Here is a 19,264-nt window from a genome sequence, read left to right as displayed (position 1 = left end):
TGGTTTGACTACACTAGTCTAAATCCTATTCCTTCACTATAGGAAATTATACCTACATGACGCATATATGCATGTAAATAAAACTTAAGTTTTATTTGTGAATAAAATAAGCAATTAAGAGTCATGTTAGGATGTAAGAAAAGTCTAGAATTATTCCTAAAAATATTTAGAACCGCGGTTAGAAAGTTAAAAGTTAATATAATATAATAATATAAGTTAAAAGTTTATAGAATATAAATTATAGTAAGTTAAAAGAATATAATCAATATGTTCACGAAATTAAACTTCCTTTAAGGAGAGCAGATCGCACAAATTGCGATTAAAAATCATCATGTCAAGAAGGTGTGAAATGTAACAGGTGTAAATTTCGGGAAAATTTTGTTTAATGGTACAGTTTGTTCTCATAATTCAGGCTCAGCTTAAATAAAAGTAATTATCGTAATATGAGGATCTGACAGAGATTCAAATGTTGCTTATTCCAAAAAACTATGTATTTGTATTCTTCAAGCTATGTAGCACTTCGTGACAAGCTAAGTCCTAAAACAATAACAAAATTTATTTATAGGACACCAGAGTATAACTGTATTAACATAATTGATCTTCGGGAGAACCCGTATGTAATTTCAAAAAGCTATTGGCTAATGATTCGTCAGGATGAGGCTTTCCTATTCTCAATTGGATGTTTGAAGAAACACAGAAACTGGTTTGACTACATTATAACGCCATTGCGGCTTCACTATAGATAATTACATACAGCTACATGGCGTACATGTAGATAGAACTTTACATAAAAATAAATTGCATGCATTCTTGAAAACAAACAGAGCAATATCACGGTAGGGAAAGCTTAGATTTATTCTTAAAATATTTTTTAAAAATTATTATATGCTGTTGATAAAAAAATAGACCGTATCCGATATAGTATGCATGAATTTTGTTTCATAATAGCGATCGCAGAATGCTATGAAAAATTAGTTCGATTTTAGCACAAAACTAAAGTGAGAAATCATGAAGATATTATAAAGTAGACATGCAACCTATATTACTTATAAACACGGAAACATTTTGTCTAGTCTATAGACTTATTCCTAAAAATATTTAACTGGTTAGAACTGGTTGGAAAGTTAAAAGTTTATAGAATATAAAAGTTATAAGTTAAAAGTTTATAGAATATAAATTATAGAGAGTTAAAAGAATATAATCAATATGTTCATGAAATTAAACTTTCTTTAAGGAGGACAGACTAGATTATTTTGTAAAACGTTTAAGAGCGCACAAATTGCGATTCAAAATCATCATGCATGTCAAGAAGTTGTAAAATGTAACAGGTGCAAATTTCCGGAGCATTTTGTTTAATGGTACAGTTTGTTCTCATAATTCAGGCTCAGCTTAAATAAAAGTAATTATCGTAATATGGTGGTATGACCAGAGATTTAATGTTGCTTATTCCCAAAAACTATGTAGCTATTTCTATTCTTCAAGCTATATCTAGCACTTCGTGACAAACTAAGTCCTATAAAACAATAACAAAATTCATTTATAGGACACCAGAGTATAACTATATATATTAGCATGATTGATCTTCGCGAGAACCCGTATATAATTTCAAAAAGCTATTGACTAATGATTCTCCAGAATGAGGCTTTCCTATATTCTCAATTGGATGTTTGAAGAAATACAGAAACTGGTTTAACTATATAATACATTATAACGCCATTGCGGCTTCACTATATAGAGAACTACATACAGCTACGTGGCGTACATGCAGATAGAACTTGCATAAAAGTGAATGCCTTGCACTCTTGAAAACCACAAGAGCAATATCACGGTAAAGAAAGCTTAGATTTAATCTTAAAATATTTTTTAAAAATTATTATATAATGATGATAAAAAATATACCGTATCTGATATAATATGCAGGAACTTTGTTTCATAATAGCGATCCAAGAACTGATGCTATGAAAAATTAGATCGATTTTAGCACAAAACTAAAGTAAGAAATTCTGAAGATATTAACGTCCACGAGATTTGCAGGTAATTCTCTTAACTGATATAGTGCATGGGTACGGTTTTAAATTTTAGAGGCTAGCGCGCATTCCAAGACAACAACAAAAATCTATACCCGTGTTTACACTAAAGGCCCAGATCAGGTCTAGCACAACACCCCAAACACGCTAAATCCCGTTCACGTTACAAAAATCGGTACAGGTCCAGTCCAGGCCTCCAGACCACCTTCTTCTGCTGACTGGATAAGTTAAAATTAAATAACACTCTACATCTCTCTTGAATGAGTCAACTTGAATATCATGCACTGAATATGTAGTTGTAGACAGTATCTTAATTTGTAATAAGGGTAAAAACATTTAGCTTGTTCAATAAAACGATAGACTGCATGGCTTTCTATTTTGAACGTAACCACCGTTTAAGCTAAACGGGCTTGATACAACCGGCCCCTTGACTTTGTGGCCTAAACCTAGTCCAGGCTTGGTCTAGGCCAGGTAAACAACGTTTACGCCTATAGACCTAGCCCTGGTCCAGGTCTGGTCAAAGAACGTAGTGTAAACTCGGCATGCATATATAACGCTAGCATGACTATAGTCCTCGTGAGAGCCCGTTACTAATGTCGAAAATCTAATGATTCATGAGGTTACCGCGGGTAGAAGGGTTTGATTATACATTTGTCTAACTGAACGTCTAGTCCTTCACCAAGGAATTATTATCCTTTAAACGCGTATATGCAATTTTGTATTAAGGAGAATTATAGTGTGACGAAAGGAAAGGTCCAAACTGGCTGTGATGTTTTTTTTTGTGTATTTCACACAGCTGGTAATGCGCATTTGATGTGACGTTTTTAACTATTTATGTGACTATATATAGTCAGGAAAATATCCTAAATGCATGCATAATGCATAAACCAAGTTCTAAAGATGTCACGAGTTTTTTTTAATTACAGGACAATAAATAAGAACATTAAAGAACAGCACTGAATGGAATGATGGAATCAAACAACAGTTCAACAGAATATACGACATTTCAGAGAGATCTTTCGCTAACGATTGGTATTCTACTGCTGGTAATATCTCTTGCTACAATAATTGCCAACGCACTACTTCTAACTGCCATCTGTTACGATCCTTACAAATGTCTTCGTAACGTACCAATAGTATTTGTAGCAAACCTCGCAGTCGCTGATTTGTTGACAGGACTTGTTGTGGATCCATTGCTTGCTGTTTACCATTTTGGTATTTATCAAAACAAGCATTACTTGAAAATACTCCATGTTTTTTACTACAACGCTTATTTAACGGTCACCAACGGTATAGTCACAATAGTAATACTCATCATCGACCGAAGTGTGGCCATTAAAAAACCTTTCCTGTATCGTCGAGTTATGACACTAAAATCAGCTGCACTTATTGTGGCCATTTCGTGGATTTACTGTGGATTTTTCTGCACAATTCCTCTGATGGGAATGTCTGACAAAGCCTATATCTTACTGGATACACATCTACATCTAACTTTCTCATTTTTCTCATTGACTCTCTTATTTGCTTTCATATACTCCAACTTGAAGACAGAGAAAAGGCGGAAACTGAAAGAAGTCACATCTATGGAAAATATAGACAATGCAACTAAAGAAAACATTAAAAGAATGAAATCTGACAAGCGGCTTTTGGTGACAATATTCTTCATCTTATTGCTCTTTTTTCTAGCGTATTCGCCTTACGCTGTTTTCATTCATTTGAAATTTTTCTGCACATCCTGCAGTAAATCTAACTTCTATTATTTCTTGAGCCGAACATCCGAGCCCGCAATGTGTCTGAACAGTGTTCTCAACCCATTTATTTATGCGTGGAGACACAGGAACTTTCGTAAGGCTCTAGGATGGGTCGTGAAGTGTCGTGGACGAAAAAGGCCGAATGTTTGAGAATATGGAAAAATAGGCATTGCCTGAAGCTACACGCAAAAAGCACTTGCAACCTTGCATAATGTGAAGGGTCATATATTCAAGATATTAAACTCCCTTAAGAAGCGCCGACTTATTGGTAAATAAATTGCATGCGACTCAAAATGTCAATAGGGAGCAAAATTTAACAGGTGCAAATTTCCGCAGAATTTTTTTTTTGGTACAATTCGTTCTCATAATTTAGCTTAGATATAAGTAATTATCCTAGTATGGTGGTCTGACTACAGATTTAAATGTTGATTAATTCCTAAAAACTATACATTTGTATTTATCAAACTATGTAGCTCTTCGAGAAAAGTAAAGTCTGCGTTCAAAAGACAATGATAAAAATTTAATTACACCAGCATCTTTAGCATAACTGGTCTTTGTCGCCGTATATAATTTCAAAGTTATTGCCTAATGATTAGAGTGAGGTTCCCAGTTGTCGAATAAATGCTTGAGTTAATACAGAAACTGGTTTGACTACACTAGTCTAAATCCTATTCCCTTCACTATAGGAAATTATAGCTACATGACGTATATATGCATGTAAATAAAACTTAAGTTTTATTTGTGAATAAAATAAGCAATTAATTAAGAGTCATGTTAGGATGTAAGTCTAGAATTATAAAGTCTAGAATTATTCCTAAAAATATTTAGAACCGCGGTTAGTTAAAAGTTTATATAATATAATAATGTAAGTTAAAAGTTTATAGAATATAAATTATAGAAAGTTAAAAGAATATAATCAATATGTTCACGAAATTAAACTTCCTTTAAGGAGAGCAGAGCGCACAAGTGTTCACACTTTGAAAACGATTACGTCACACGCATCGATTGCCACCAGTGATTGCCACTCATTTTAGGTCTTAAGTAGTTATCCGCGGCATAATTCCAACCAAACATGGCGGACGAGCACGATATGAAGTTTCTCGTGCTTCTAGCAAACATAATTGTTTGTTTGCAGTTAAATGTTGCGTTGTATAACGCCATGATGGCTTCACACCGAAGACAAATAGCTGTCTTACGAAAATACATTTTATCTGGGCCTTCTACCACATGAACGCCTCCTGCTTGTTGTTATTAGCATTCTTTTTAGGATGCTTGTTGTTATTAGCATTCTTTCTTTGTATTAAGATTAGGGAGATTTAGCATGAGGACGTGAACGTCAAAGACGACGTGAAAATTACGTATTCTGGAGGAAATATATTACTATATATTAGCGTCAAACGAGTCTTATTGAGTTGGAGTCTTATTTTATAGGTTATTTTCATTGTGAGTTATTTTCTTTGCTGAGAAAGTATTTTTTATACGTCGAAGTATTTGCATGGTTATGCACAATTGTTCATATACTCTACAACAACATTTAGAAGGAGTTCAAGCTTGTCGTCTGTCCAAACACAGTTCTCATTCTTGTTTTTTGCTTCGGATTTGGTAGATTTTTGTTTTGTTTTGAGTCCGGACATCCCACGTGTGACACGCAGGTGGAAAACATGAACGTGTACTGGCATTCCTGAGTTTTCGGTTTGGGTGGGGTCACGATTTTCTGTTCGTCAACTTTGCGCTTGCACTCGTTAGCCGCGGTGTTTACAGAATGAAGTGTTTCGATGGCTCTCGAGTCACAGTCGGTTTGCTCCTTTGGCACACTATTGTAAATCTACATCACTTGTTTCGTGCAGATTGCTTAATTTACCCACAGTTTGCTTCCCATTTCCGGCAGTGCGTGTCATCTTATAGAGAATTACACCCATATACATGGCGTATATAATATAATATACATGCATGTAAATATAACTTTGTATAATCCTATTTTTGAAGACAACAAGAACCATATCACGGTAAGGGAAGCTAATTATTCTTGACCGAAAGCTAATTATTCCAAAACCGATACAATATATTATATTAAATTATATACAGTATATATATAATAGAAATCGCAGAATGCTGTGAAAAACTAGATCTGCAAAGTTTGAGATCAATTTGCTGTCAAACGATCGATTCGATCAATTAAGTAGACAACCTATATTACTTATAAACACGGAAACATTCTGTGTAAAAACAACAACATGGATGCAGAATAACCAAAGGACAGCATGGAAGCGTCTTCAAGTAGCTTCTTATTAAATGGAAAGGCAACTGCCCAGCGTTTAGATATAATAAGGGTCTTCGTCAAGAGTGATTATGAGTTTGAGTATGTTCCTTGGTTTAGTCAACAATAAACTTATAAGAATACTTCGACAAAGGTGAAGGGAAATTATTTTGCAAAATAATGAAATGGTTTGTCGACTTGCAGTTCCGCATTTATTGACGCCATCGCAAAGTTAATATAGATAGAGTTTGCATTTACTTGACAATCACAAAATTAATGTCGCAGAACTGGATTATTTTCAGTGTAGATGTTAGTTTTTTTATTTTCGGTCTTTTACGAACGCACACATATGATAACGAAGGCTTGGAAGGTTTTTAGTTACTGAATGTTAGAAAAGACATTAAAATTCCCTAGAAGATATTTGAAATTGGGTTTTTTCAGTATACAGTTCGTTCTCATATTCAATTTAATTTTTATTCAGGTAAAAGTAACTCTCCTATAATATGTTGCCCTGACCCAGTGCCTTGACCTAGATTTAAATGTTGATTAATTCCTAAAAACTATACGTGTTTGTATATTCATCACGCTATATAGCTCTTCGAGAGAAGCTAAGTCTGCGCCATAGAAATAATAGACATAGAATGCGTACTGATACCTCTTCCCTTATAAAAATTTGTCTCCAAAAATGGCGGATTTATAAGGGCATTTTTCCTCGTTTCAGACTCCTGCGGGGAATCCGCAGAATTCAGACTCCTGCGGCACAGAATACCTAACAGAAGTGGAACTCCTGTACTTTTTTCGTAAGTGTGATTCGTCCATAGAGATTATAAATAACACTAGAGGAGGCATTGGTATCGGAAACATCAGTCAAAAAAGGGAGCGCGATAATGGGGGGCAAATTCAAGTCCCGGATGCTAAGCCAAGCGCTGATTGGCTAGATCAATGCCTCCTTAGCAACCACGTTAGCAACAATTTTAAAAAAAATATATTCGTTATTTAGGTCGCTTTGCCGGTTTTTTAAGGAAAAACAGTGCTTTTTGATACTGGTTCTACTAATTTAGACATCCTGAAACGATATTTTAGGCAAAAAAACTTTTAGAAGTAAAAAAAACTCGTTAAAAACGACTTATTTTGGCCTCGGACATCGTGAATGAGTGAACATCCAGGACTTGGATTTGCCCCCCATTAACGCGCTCCCCAATTTCTCCTCGATGACTCCTCTAGTGTTATTTATAATCTCTATGGATTCGTCATGATTCGTCACTTAGCAAGTGCATTTTTTTGAGGCTGTCACCCCCCTGCCAATACTAAATATGCGTTGATTTTAAACATTGGCAGGGGGGTGACTACCTCAAAAAAATGCACTTGCTAAGTGACGAATCATGACGAATCACACTTACGAAAAAATAGTATAGAGTTCCACTCATTGGTTCCACTTCTGTTAGGTATTCTGTGCCTGCGGGGAATTTTTTTTGTGCGCGGTCGCGACGAGCGAGATATATCACTATAATTATATATATGAGTGAGTTTGAGAGAAAAGCTTGTTTTTATTTTTGTTTTATCACGCACAGGAGCATTAATTGGTTTTGGTTTTGACTACATTGTTTCATGAATTGATTGATTGAGTCTGATAGCAGTTCCTACTTTCTAGCTTTCGATCAATCTTGTTTCAAGCGTACATAAGTCATAATACGGAAATAATGGAATCCTGCTTCGCTGTCGACATATATAACGCAGTATTTATTGTGTGAAAAATGAAAATTACCTACACAAAGACAAGGCATAACTTTTAGAGTGTGGAGTACATAATTAACACTTGATCTCCTCTGGTACTGAGGTCTGAGGTACGCTAAATGATGTTTTTGATTGTATTAAACTCGTTTTATGTGTTCTTATTTATCCACAAAATGCACGAGAAGCGAAATTAAATATATAGTCATAGACATAGTCATTTATCTTCCCACGGCTTCAACTATTTATGCAGAAATCGCTTGTTTTTTCGTGGAAACCTGTTAAAAATCTATACAGAGTCAGAGTGATATGTTTTTCGTAGCTAGGCAAAAAGGTTTTAAACCATTTATCGTTGCATCAAAGCAAGGTCATGGGACAAATAATCAAGTTCAAGCCAAATAACAATTTATGTAAACAAACGGTTGCATGTAAAAAGCGCGAAAATTCTCAAAAAACAAAGCACAGTTTAAAAATTCGCTAGACGATAGTAATTGACAACCTATTACAATAAACATTATTCTCTACTAACTATATTTCCTAATAACAATGAATATATATATGGCGATAGGCTGGTGGTATGTGTTTGTGTGCTCAACGCCAACGCCGGTGAAAATCGACTCTTTCTCGATTGTCGATTATCGCTTGTCGCTTTTTCTGTTTTTCTTTTTTTTTCTGTTCTGCAACTGAATGCTGAACTGGGTTTGGCATTTTTACCTCTGTGTACTAATAATTGACTGTTAAATATGCCTTTACCCAAAATTTAAGTTTTGAATTAAAAGTTTTTTTGAAAGATTTTTCAATCCTCGCGAGATTCAAAATGGCGCATTTATAAGGGCACAGCTTGAAAAAAATGTGGGACACGTATTCGTGATAAGTACGCATTCTATGTCTATTATTTCTATGGTCTGCGCCCTAAACTACAAATTTTAATTATAGGACACCAATATAACTATATATTAGCGTGGCTGCATGGTCCTCGTGAGAACCCGGCCGTATATAATTTCAAAAAGCTATTAGTTGATGATTATTCGTCAGAATGAGGCTAACAGGTTTTAATTGGAAGTTTGAATTAATGCGAAATACATTAGTCTAACGCCTATTTCCTTATTTTAGGCCTGTTTTCCATTTCAGCCGTATCTTAGGGAACCGTAGCTTATACCTTGTTTCAAAGTCATTAGTTCTATCTAAGTGCCCAGGAAAGAATGATAGACGCTAGTAACGCTACGTGTCGCTACGATACGCGGTTAAAGTTGAACAGCCCTGTACAGCTACATTGCGTATATGCATGCATGTGAATAGAACTCTCCATAAATAAAGTGAATCCTATTCTTCAAAACAACAAGAGCCATATTACGGTAGGAAAAGCCTTGACCTATTCCAAAAATATTTTTAACAGGTTAATATAGATACTATAATTGCTATTTTGTATGATAATATATACATACACGATGAAAGAAGCTTGATAGAGTTTGTACTTGACAATCACAACATTTATGTCGCATAGCTGGTTATATTAATATATTCAGACGTGATTTTTGTTGTCTATTTTTTGGGATAACAAACATGAAGACATTAAGCTGATCTTCATCATCTCAAGCATGGAGGCTCATTTTGCAACATTTTCAGCACTTGCAGCAATAATATCTGGTAGAAAATTAAAAGTTATAGCAATGTAACTAGAGTTTTAAGTCAAATCAAATCATTGAGTAATGTAAGTCCAAATAGAGAAGGGATGGAATTCAACAAACTAATTCTGACGAGGTCATTTCATGATTCGCCTGGTTCCTGCGCCATCTTGGATTTAAAATGATTATGGAGTTTACGATTCACGACGCGGCCAGCTCAACGACGCGCTCACAAAACAAAGAAACAACACACGCAAGCCAAAAGATAAGCGTAAGTTGTGGTCCCAAAAGTGTTTACATTCTTACGACGCCTTCAAATGAGGCGTTTTCACGGCTTCTCGACAGCATGAAAGCTGCTGCAACGTTATAGCTGTTTGATAGCTTATATATGGAACTGCAATAGCAGCCAGACATCGGAGGTTTTTAGCACAGTTGAAACGTTTTATTTCAAATTCCTGGCGGCAAAATTAATTTCCCATAACTTATTTCAAGCAAAATATTTGAATTGGTAGAAATTAATTACGCTGCCAGGACTTTGAAATAATCATGTATACAAATTTTTCAATTGTGCTAAGAACCGTCGACGCCCAGAAGCCGTGAAATTGCCTCATTTGAAGGCGTCGTGAGAAAGGCAACGCTGTCGTGGGAGTTATGCATGGCTATATTGTCTCGCTGGTGGTGTGTCTTTGTTTTGCAAGCGCGCGCGCCGTCGGTCGATCTGGCCGCGTCGTGAATCGCGAACTCCCTATAATAGCACACAAGCGTCGGTAAAAAGTATAATCCAGAAATCAGTGAATAATGTTTGTATATGCACCAACCAACCAAAAGGCTATATGCCTTCTTTAGACGCGCTCCATCATCAACAGAATCCAACCCTATATGTGTCTATTCAATCGTTGATTTCAGAAGTATCACTTATTAAACTTTTAAGGCGATTCTCCATTGCGTCCGCTCCGCACGCGCGGGCGAAGCGCGCTTTGTTTTTCAGGCCGGGCACGGTCGCATGGGCAGATTTCAAAAGCCGCTTCGCCCGCGCGGGTGAAGCGGACGGTAATGGAGAATCGCCTTTACGTGCGTATACGTACGTAGAAAAACCGCGACAGTAGTAGCGTACAGGACATTACTACTCACGACAGTGGGAAGCAGCCCTAAAATTATAGTCACGCTAATGATAGCCCCTGTTTAGGCTATTTAATCACATCTATTGTGCAGTTATTCTTTCCTTTGCGATTACAGTCAGCCGAATCTTCCAAGTTGCATCACGCATGAAACCTGCTCCAAAAGTTGCTACTATAACAACTGTAAAACAGCACCTCAGATTCATTTATTGGACCAGTTTTTTATTGGTTATGATACCTAAAAACGTGGTTCCAAAATTGATCAAAAGAGATGAATCTGAGACAACAAATTTCAAATTAGGTGTTTTAACACAGAGTTTTTTGAATTACAGGACAAAAAATCAGAAAATCAAACGGAACACCACTGAATAGAATTATGGAATCAAACAACAGTTCAACAGAATATACGACATTTGAGAGAGTTTTCTCGCTAACGATTGGTATTCTACTGCTGGTAATATCTCTTGCTACAATAATTGCCAACGCACTACTTCTAGCTGCCATCTGCTACGATCCTTACAAATGTCTTCGTAACGTACCAATAGTATTTGTAGCAAACCTCGCAGTCGCTGATTTGCTGACAGGACTTGCTGTTGATCCATTGTTTGCTGTTTACCATTTTGGTATTTATCAAAACAAACATTACTCTAAAATATCTCTTTTATCCCAGTCAAACAAATACATCCCTTTTATCACATTCAACAACGCTATAGTCACAACAGTAATACTCATCATCGACCGAAGTGTGGCTATTAAAAAACCTTTCTTGTATCGTCGAGTTATGACACTAAATTCAGCTGCAATAATTGTGGCCATTTCGTGGATTTACTCTGGATTTTTCTGCACATTTCGCCTGCTGGGAATGTCTGACAAAGCCTATATCTTACTGGATACACATTTACATGTAACTTTCTCATTTCTCTCATTGACTCTCTTATTTGCTTTCATATACTCCAACTTGAAGACAGAGAAAAGGCGGAAACTGAAAGAAGTCACATCTATGGTAAATATAGACAATGCAACTAAAGAAAACATTAAAAGAATGAAATCTGACAAGCGGCTTTTGGTGACAATATTCTTCATCTTATCGCTCTTTTTCCTAACATATTCGCCTTATGCTGTTTTCATTCATTTGAAATATTTCTGCATATCCTGCAGTAAATCAAAGTTCTATTATTTCCTGAGCCAAACATCCGTGCCCGTAATGTGTCTGAACAGTGTTCTCAACCCATTTCTTTATGCGTGGCGACACAAGAACTTTCGTAAGGCTCTGGGATGGATTGTGAAGTGTCGTAGGTAGCCATAAGTATATGTGTCCAGTTTATATTGCGACCTGTGACGAACTCATGTACACATCACATGTGATCACGACTCTTAGGTGGGCTACTTTTTAATTTGTCTAAAATCCACCTCTAAAAATCTAGCGGGATATTGGAAGTATGTTTGAAGACTTGCTTGAACTGAAAGGTTTTTATTTACTATAAATGTTAGTAAGGACATCAAAATTCGCTAGAAGATATTTCAAGTTACATTAGTTCAAATTTGTGGACCAAATATTGCATGTACAAATACGACATTAGTAGAGCTTTGAAGAAAGATAAATTCTTCAAGTATATAAGAAGAACAATGTGTTTAGGCTTGCATATCCTGACGTTATACGTTACAGGGAACCTTGAATAAAAAAGTCAAATATATATTCAAGAAATTAAACTTTCATAAGAAGGGCAGATTCGTTTGTAAAATGTTTAAGAGCCTATATATTGCGATCATTATGTAAATATATATAGGGTGTAAAATGTGAGATGCAAATTTCTAGGGAATTTTTTTTTCGGTACAGTTCGTTCCCAAAATTCACCTCAGATAAAGGTTATTATCGTAATATGGTGCATGGTCTGACTACAGATTTAAATGTTGCTTATTCTCAAAAACTATGCAGCTATTTGTATTCCTCAAGCTACATGTAGCACTTCGTGACAAGCTAAGTCTGCGTCAAAAAAATAACAAAATTTAAATATACGACACCAGTATAACTATATTAGCATGACTGGTCTTCGTGAGAATCCGTTTATAATTTCGGCAAGCGCTACTGGCTAATAATTAGTCGTCAGAATGAGGCTCACAGGTTTAATTAGATGTTTGAAATGGTTTGACTACATTAGTCTATATAACGCCTATTTCTCCATTATACAGAATTAGTTTACACCTATATTCGTAGCGTATATATTTACATGTAAATATAACTTTGGATAATCCTATTTTTGAAGACAACAAGAGCCATATCACGGTAAGGGAAGTCTACTTATTGTCTTATTCTTAAACTTTTTCAACAGGTTAATATAATAATAATATGCATGAATAGTATAATAATATGGACAGGATAATATATGCTGTTGATAAAAAATTTGACCAAAAACCGATACAATATTTTATATGAAATTATGTATAATCGCGATCGCAGAATGCTGTGAAAAACTATATCTGCAAAGTTTGCGAATAATTTGCCGTCAAATTATCGATTCGATCAATAAAGTAGACAACCTATATCATTTATAAACACGGAAACATTCTGTGCAAAAAAAAAACAGAATATAACCAAAGGCCAGCAGCATGGCACCGTCTGAGTATAATTTGACTAATTTTCAAATTTTCACATCAATTTTTTAATCGCTTGTTTATGAAGTTGAACATATTTTTCCATAAATATTTTGTGGATCAATAGAAGTATTATTTTGTAAAGTTTTGAAACAAACATCAGTGCAGAAGCATAACCCAGGGTTAACCCAAGATATTAAGAAGAAGATCAATGTGTTTATTATAGGCAGTGCATGCATAAAAGTTGAATATCTATATATATTCAAGAAATTTAATTTAAGAAGGGCAGATTTGTTTGAAAAACATTTAAGAGCCCACATATTGGGATAATCATCATGTCAAGAGAATGTTCAATGCATGTAACAGGTGCAAATTTTAGATGAATTGTTTTTTTTTCAGTGTACAGTTCGTTCACATATTTAGTTTAATTTTTATTTAGATAAAAGTAACTCTCCTATAATATGTTGCCCTGAGCTAAATTCCAATGTTGATTAATTCCTAAAAACTACGCATTTGTATATTCATCAAGCTATGTCGCTCTTCGAGGCTACAAATTTAATTATAGGACACCAATATAACTATATATTAGCATGACTGGCCTTTGTGAGAACCCGTATATAATTTCAAAAAGCTATTGGTTGATGATTATTCGTCAGAATGAGGCTCACAGGTTTTAATTGGATGTTTGAATTAATGCGAAATCCGCGGTTTAATTATATATATAGACCAATTGCGAAACTTAGTGACCGCGCCTTCGTGCAACATGGAAACGAGGCTTATTATGCAAAAAACAATATTTGTATTTTTTGCAGTACAAAGCTATTCGCCGAGTTATATGCCGTTTTTCGCCTTTGTTTTACATATTTTTCGATACCTTTCAGCTTGGTTTCATCGTTGTTATGATAGTTTTCAGGTTAGGAAGTTTTGCCTTTCAATTGAGGCGTTTTTGTGGTGTTTTCATTAATCTTTTCGACTACTTTCGTCGGGGAAATATAGAAAAGGCCGACACAAACTCAGGTAAAAGTTTAGTTTTTCCAAACTATTTCGTCTCAAGTTTTGAAAATGTATTTCATTTTTCTCCCTCTTATTTGTGCAAAATTTGGCGATGTATATTTGGTGCAAAATCTATGTTTTTTATGTCAAAAATTATTGAAAAGTCACGATCGAACAAACCACCATGTTCACATTTCTCATCTAAAATTTTTTTATACCAATTTTATCGATCGATAAGATGTAATTTGACAGCAATTTTTCAGCTCAGCAAAAAAAGTAGTAGAAATCTATAAGAGATAAAATAAGCAACGGAGTTTTATGTTTATTTTCCCTGTGTATATAGACTACAGAGTACAGTACATGTGATGTGATGCCGACTGAAAAGCAAAACAACTCTTCAACTTGGCACACATGCATGACATGGATAGTAAAATACTTATAACCAAAACATAATATCATTGTCTATTTTGAGCTGCGATGCGAGCTGCAGCGTTTTTTAAGATAAACCTTTACATGATGGCAAAGTCGAAGGCGAAAAATATTTAAACCGGAGTTCGCAAGTGTTTTTCCGTTTAAGATGGTGAAGTGTGAACGGGATCCTTTCCTTTTCAAGTATTCCTGGTTAACCCTTATTAAACATCTATTGCATGGTAGTAGATAGAAAGAATAGTGTTTTGTACGAACAAAAATGCAGAATTCAGATGCAAACTCAGATGCATTCGAATTCGACTTTTATAAAATTCGGCCTTCAGGCCGGCATGCAAGCTATGCATCGTCTGTACTTTATTAAAACGAAAATAAACAAAAACATTTCAGTCAGTTACTTTTGACCATTTTAACAGTATTACTGTGGTATAAAGAAAAAAAATACAGTGATATTTGTGAATAAATTTGAATAAATGAAGCCATTTCAGTCATCAGGTTTGAAAATTATATAATCTGACTGTCACTTTTCAATAATTTTTGACATAAAAAAACATAGATTTTGCACCAAATATATATCGCCAAATTTTGCACAAATAAGAGGGAGAAAAATGAAATACATTTTTAAAACTTGAGACGAAATAGTTTGGAAAAGCTAAATTTTTACCTGTGTTTGTGTTGGCCTTTTCTATATTTCCACGACGAAAGCAGTCGAAAAGATTAATGAAAACACCACAAAAACGCCTCAATTGAAAGGCAAAACTTCCTAACCTGAAAACTATGATAACAACGATGAAACCAAGCTGAAAGGTATCGAAAAATATGTAAAACAAAGGCGAAAAACGGCATATATCTCGGCGAATAGCTTTGTACTGCAAAAAATACAAATATTGTTTTTTGCATAATAAGCCTCGTTTCCATGTTGCACGAAGGCGCGGTCACTAAGTTTCGCAATTGGTCTATATATATATATATATATATATATATATATATATATATATATATATATATATATATATATATATAGATATATATATATATATTAGTCTAACGCCTATATTCCTTTATTATAGAGAATTAGGTCTGTTTTCCATTTCCCATTTCAACCGTATCGTAACGAACATTCGTTGTTTCAAAGTCATTAGTTCTATCCGAGTGCCCAGGAAAGAATGATAGACGCTAGTAACGCTACGTGTCGCTACGATACGGTTAAAGTTGAAAACAGCCCTTACATGTACAGCTACATTGCGGTATATGCATGTGAACTTTGCGTAAATAAAGTGAATCCTATACTCTTCAAAACAACAAGAGCCATTTTACGGTAGGGAAATTAAGCCTTGACCTATTCCAAAAATATTTTTAACAGGTTAATATAAACATCGATAATAGCTAACATTAATAACAAAAAATTGGACATCTATATACTAAGAAATTTATGTCAATGTCACGTTGATCTATACCGGTAAATTCTATTTGGCTGTCGAAGGAGTTAAAGTATATGTTAAATATAATTGCAAGGTTTGACCATGAGCTAGCTATAAGTGTCATCTACATAGAGGACAGAAATATAACTAAAAAAAATGGAAACGGAAACTAAAAAAATGTAACTAAGAAATGTATGTCAATGTGATAAAGTTGATGTTTGAGTTAACCAAAAGACATACGTCGTATAGGAGGCCTGATCTCTGAGCACTCGTAGCGGAGACGTGTAAGCAAAACTTGCCTGGTTGAGGCGGCCATTTTGTATGATAATATGTATACACGATGAAAGACTGAGCTTGAATGATAGAGTTTGTACTTGACAATTCTTGACAATCACAACATTGATGTCGCCGATAACTGGTTATCTTAATATATTCAGATCATCAAATGTGATTTTTGTTGTCTAATATTGCTGAATGTCTTTTTTTTGGGATAGCTAAACATAGACACATTAAGCTAAACATGGACACATTAAGCTAATCCTCATCATATCTTTATCAAAACATTGAGTTAATGCATGTAATGAGCTAATTCTGACAAGGTCATTTGACGATTCGCCTGGATCCTGTGCCATTTTGGATTTAAAATCATTATGGAGTTTACCAATAAGACGCGGTCAGCTCGACAACGCGCTCGCAAAACAAAGAAACAACACATAAGACAAAAAGTATGCATAACTTGTGGCCCCAAAAGTGTTTACATTCTTACGACGCCTACAAATGAGGCATTTTCACGGCTTCTCGATGACATGAAAGCTGCTGTAATTTCATAACCGTGGAATTCACAATCCTTAGCCAGGCGTAAAAACCATGAACAGCCGACAATTAGCCTTTTCCAATCGAGCAGGGTACTGACTACTGAGTCTAGTCGCGAACCGCAAAGCATCTATGGATCTATATTTCCTGTTCCTCCAAACAGTCCATAGATACTTTGCGGTTCGAGACTAGACCCAGCTCCCTTCTCGATTCGGAAATGGCTGATTTAAAAAAAAAGTAAAAAACGACCTAAAATATGCTCGCCGACTTTGACTAATAAACACATTCGTTTGTCTTTAATTTTTCGGGTCTTTAATTTCGAAATAATCCATTTGTAGCTCGATATTTCTCTTAGCATAATTCCACGATTTCCATTTCGATGACGTTTCAAGTATATCATCTGTTGGCAAGAATTGTTCAACTTTAAGAGCTTTCGTAAGACAATTCGATTGACGTTCAAATAAATTGAGTGCTATTCAATTAAACGCCTGGGTTAAAGAATATCAACAATCTTTCGTTTTATTCGCGATAATGTAACCCTTCTGTTGTTTATTTCTAAGCTATTCTCGTCGCCAATGTTTTGATTTATATTCTAGATATATATGATGAAGTCTACATATTTTACTACAAATGTGTCTAGGTTTATATACAATGATTTGCATATTATAAAACTTTAACTGATACAACCATTCATGCATCATATATCGCGCAACAGTTATTATACCTAAAAATTTATCAAGAGAAGAATCGGAGACAACAAATTTCAAATTAGTTGTTTTAACGGAGTAGTTTTTCGTATTACAGGACCAAAAAGTAAGAACATTAAAGAACAGCACTAAATAGAATGATGGAATCAAACAACAGTTCAACAGAATATACGACATTTGAGAGAGATCTCTCGCTAACGATTGGTATTCTACTGCTGGTAATATCTCTTGCAACAATAATTGCCAACGCACTACTTCTAACTGCCATCTGTTACGATCCTTACAAATGTCTTCGTAACGTACCAATAGTATTTGTAGCAAACCTCGCAGTCGCTGATTTGCTGACAGGACTTGCTGTTGATCCATTGCTTGCTGTTTACAATTTTGGTATTTATCGAAACAAATATTACTTGAGAATACTCCTTGTTTCTTACTTCAACGCTTATTTAACGGTCACCAACGCTGTAGTCACAACCGTAATACTCATCATCGACCGAAGTGTGGCTATTAAAAAACCTTTCCTGTATCGTCGAGTTATGACACTAAAATCAGCTGCAATAATTGTGGCCATTTCATGGATTTACTCTGGATTTTTCTGCACAATTCCTCTGATGGGAATGTCCGAGAAAGCTTATGACTTACTGGATATACATTTGCATGTAACTTTCTCATTTTTCTCATTGACTCTCCTATTTGCTTTCATATACTCCAACTTAAAGACAGAGGAAAGGCAGAAACTGAAAGAAGTCACATCTATGGTAAATATAGACAATGCAACTAAACAAAACATTAAAAGAATGAAATCTGACAGGCGGCTTTTGGTGACAATATTCTTCATCTTATCGTTCTTTTTCCTAACATATTCGCCTTATGCTGTTTTCATTCATTTGGAATATTTCTGCACATCATGCAATAAATCCAAGTTCTATTATTTCCTGAGCAAAACATCTGAGCCTGTAGTGTATCTGAACAGCGTTCTCAACCCATTCATCTACGCGTGGCGACACCAGAACTTTCGTAGGGCTCTCAGATGGGTTGTGAATCTTCTTGGCCGAAGGAGGACGAACGTTCGAAAATATGGAACAAATCGTGGAACCAAGACTGCTAAGGATCGAGTGGTGGCTGGCTCACGGACGAACCTAAGTACACGTGAAGTATCGGTGTCCACTTCTTCATTCGGTCTGTGACGAACACATGCAAGTGATCTCTTGCAATCCTGTGTTACAGACTGCAATATGAAACTGGGTGCTATCGGGTATGAATTGGAATTCATTGATCCATGCAAGAATTCGGATGAAAACAGAGAATGAGTAGTATATCTGCTATGGAGCAAAAATGAAGCCACGGATAACGCGAACGGTGCTAAGATATGAACCACATCAAAAAATCTAGCGAGGTGTTCAGAGCATCTTGAAGACTTAGTTTTCATGTTTTGAATGAAACGAAGAGTATATATAGCGTATTTGCAAGCTTTCATTGCAGATTCACCGGTGAGATACTCTTGCATGCCATTTACACCAATATACACTGCAGTGTCGAAAATTGACTTCATTGAAACTCGTTGGGAGATATTTGAAGCTATATTTCTTAGATTTGAAATCCATCTTTGTTTTTGTGATTGGATGCAGCATTAGTAAAGCTTTGGAGAAGTAACAGGCCCGCATGATTTACTCACATGATAATTGTGAAAAAGTCGTTCAGACAAGATTGTCAGTATAATATTAAATATTTCTTAGTATACAGTTTATTGGTTAGTTTCATCTGTGAATCCTAATTATAGTCCAAACTTCGTCTCCGTAATTC

The 19,264-nt window shown here is 35.2% G+C and overlaps 2 protein-coding genes across 3 annotated transcripts; both read left to right on the top strand.

Moving 5' to 3' along the window:
• Positions 1-1,946: 1,946 nt before the first annotated feature.
• Positions 1,947-3,955, top strand: LOC114530313 (melanocortin receptor 5-like). The gene is made up of 2 exons (XM_028551926.1): positions 1,947-2,034; positions 2,954-3,955. The coding sequence occupies exon 2, from the start codon at positions 2,993-2,995 to the stop codon at positions 3,926-3,928; it is 936 nt and encodes a 311-aa protein (XP_028407727.1). The 5' UTR covers positions 1,947-2,034; positions 2,954-2,992; the 3' UTR covers positions 3,929-3,955.
• Positions 3,956-12,774: 8,819 nt separating this feature from the next.
• LOC114530311 (beta-2 adrenergic receptor-like) lies at positions 12,775-19,193 on the top strand. Of its 2 annotated transcripts, none has more exons than XM_028551923.1 (2): positions 12,775-12,793; positions 17,559-19,193. In XM_028551923.1, the coding sequence occupies exon 2, from the start codon at positions 17,599-17,601 to the stop codon at positions 18,646-18,648; it is 1,050 nt and encodes a 349-aa protein (XP_028407724.1). In that variant the 5' UTR covers positions 12,775-12,793; positions 17,559-17,598; the 3' UTR covers positions 18,649-19,193. The 2 variants fall into 2 exon arrangements, with proteins under 2 accessions (XP_028407724.1, XP_028407723.1); XM_028551922.1 differs by lacking the exon at positions 12,775-12,793 and adding an exon at positions 15,688-15,838.
• The last annotated feature ends 71 nt before the right edge of the window (positions 19,194-19,264 follow it).

This window comes from Dendronephthya gigantea, unplaced genomic scaffold (assembly GCF_004324835.1).
Source record: "Dendronephthya gigantea isolate DGI-Jeju-01 unplaced genomic scaffold, DenGig_1.0 000061F, whole genome shotgun sequence".
Taxonomy (NCBI): Eukaryota; Metazoa; Cnidaria; class Anthozoa; order Malacalcyonacea; family Nephtheidae; genus Dendronephthya; species Dendronephthya gigantea.
The sequence above is the reverse complement of the archived record's forward strand: the minus strand, read 5'-3'. Positions and strand labels throughout refer to the sequence as shown.

Coding starts and splice junctions, on each gene's coding strand:
- LOC114530313 (XM_028551926.1), top strand. CDS start 2,993: ATGATGGAATCAAACAACAGTTCAACAGAATATACGACATTTCAGAGA.
- LOC114530311 (XM_028551923.1), top strand. CDS start 17,599: ATGATGGAATCAAACAACAGTTCAACAGAATATACGACATTTGAGAGA.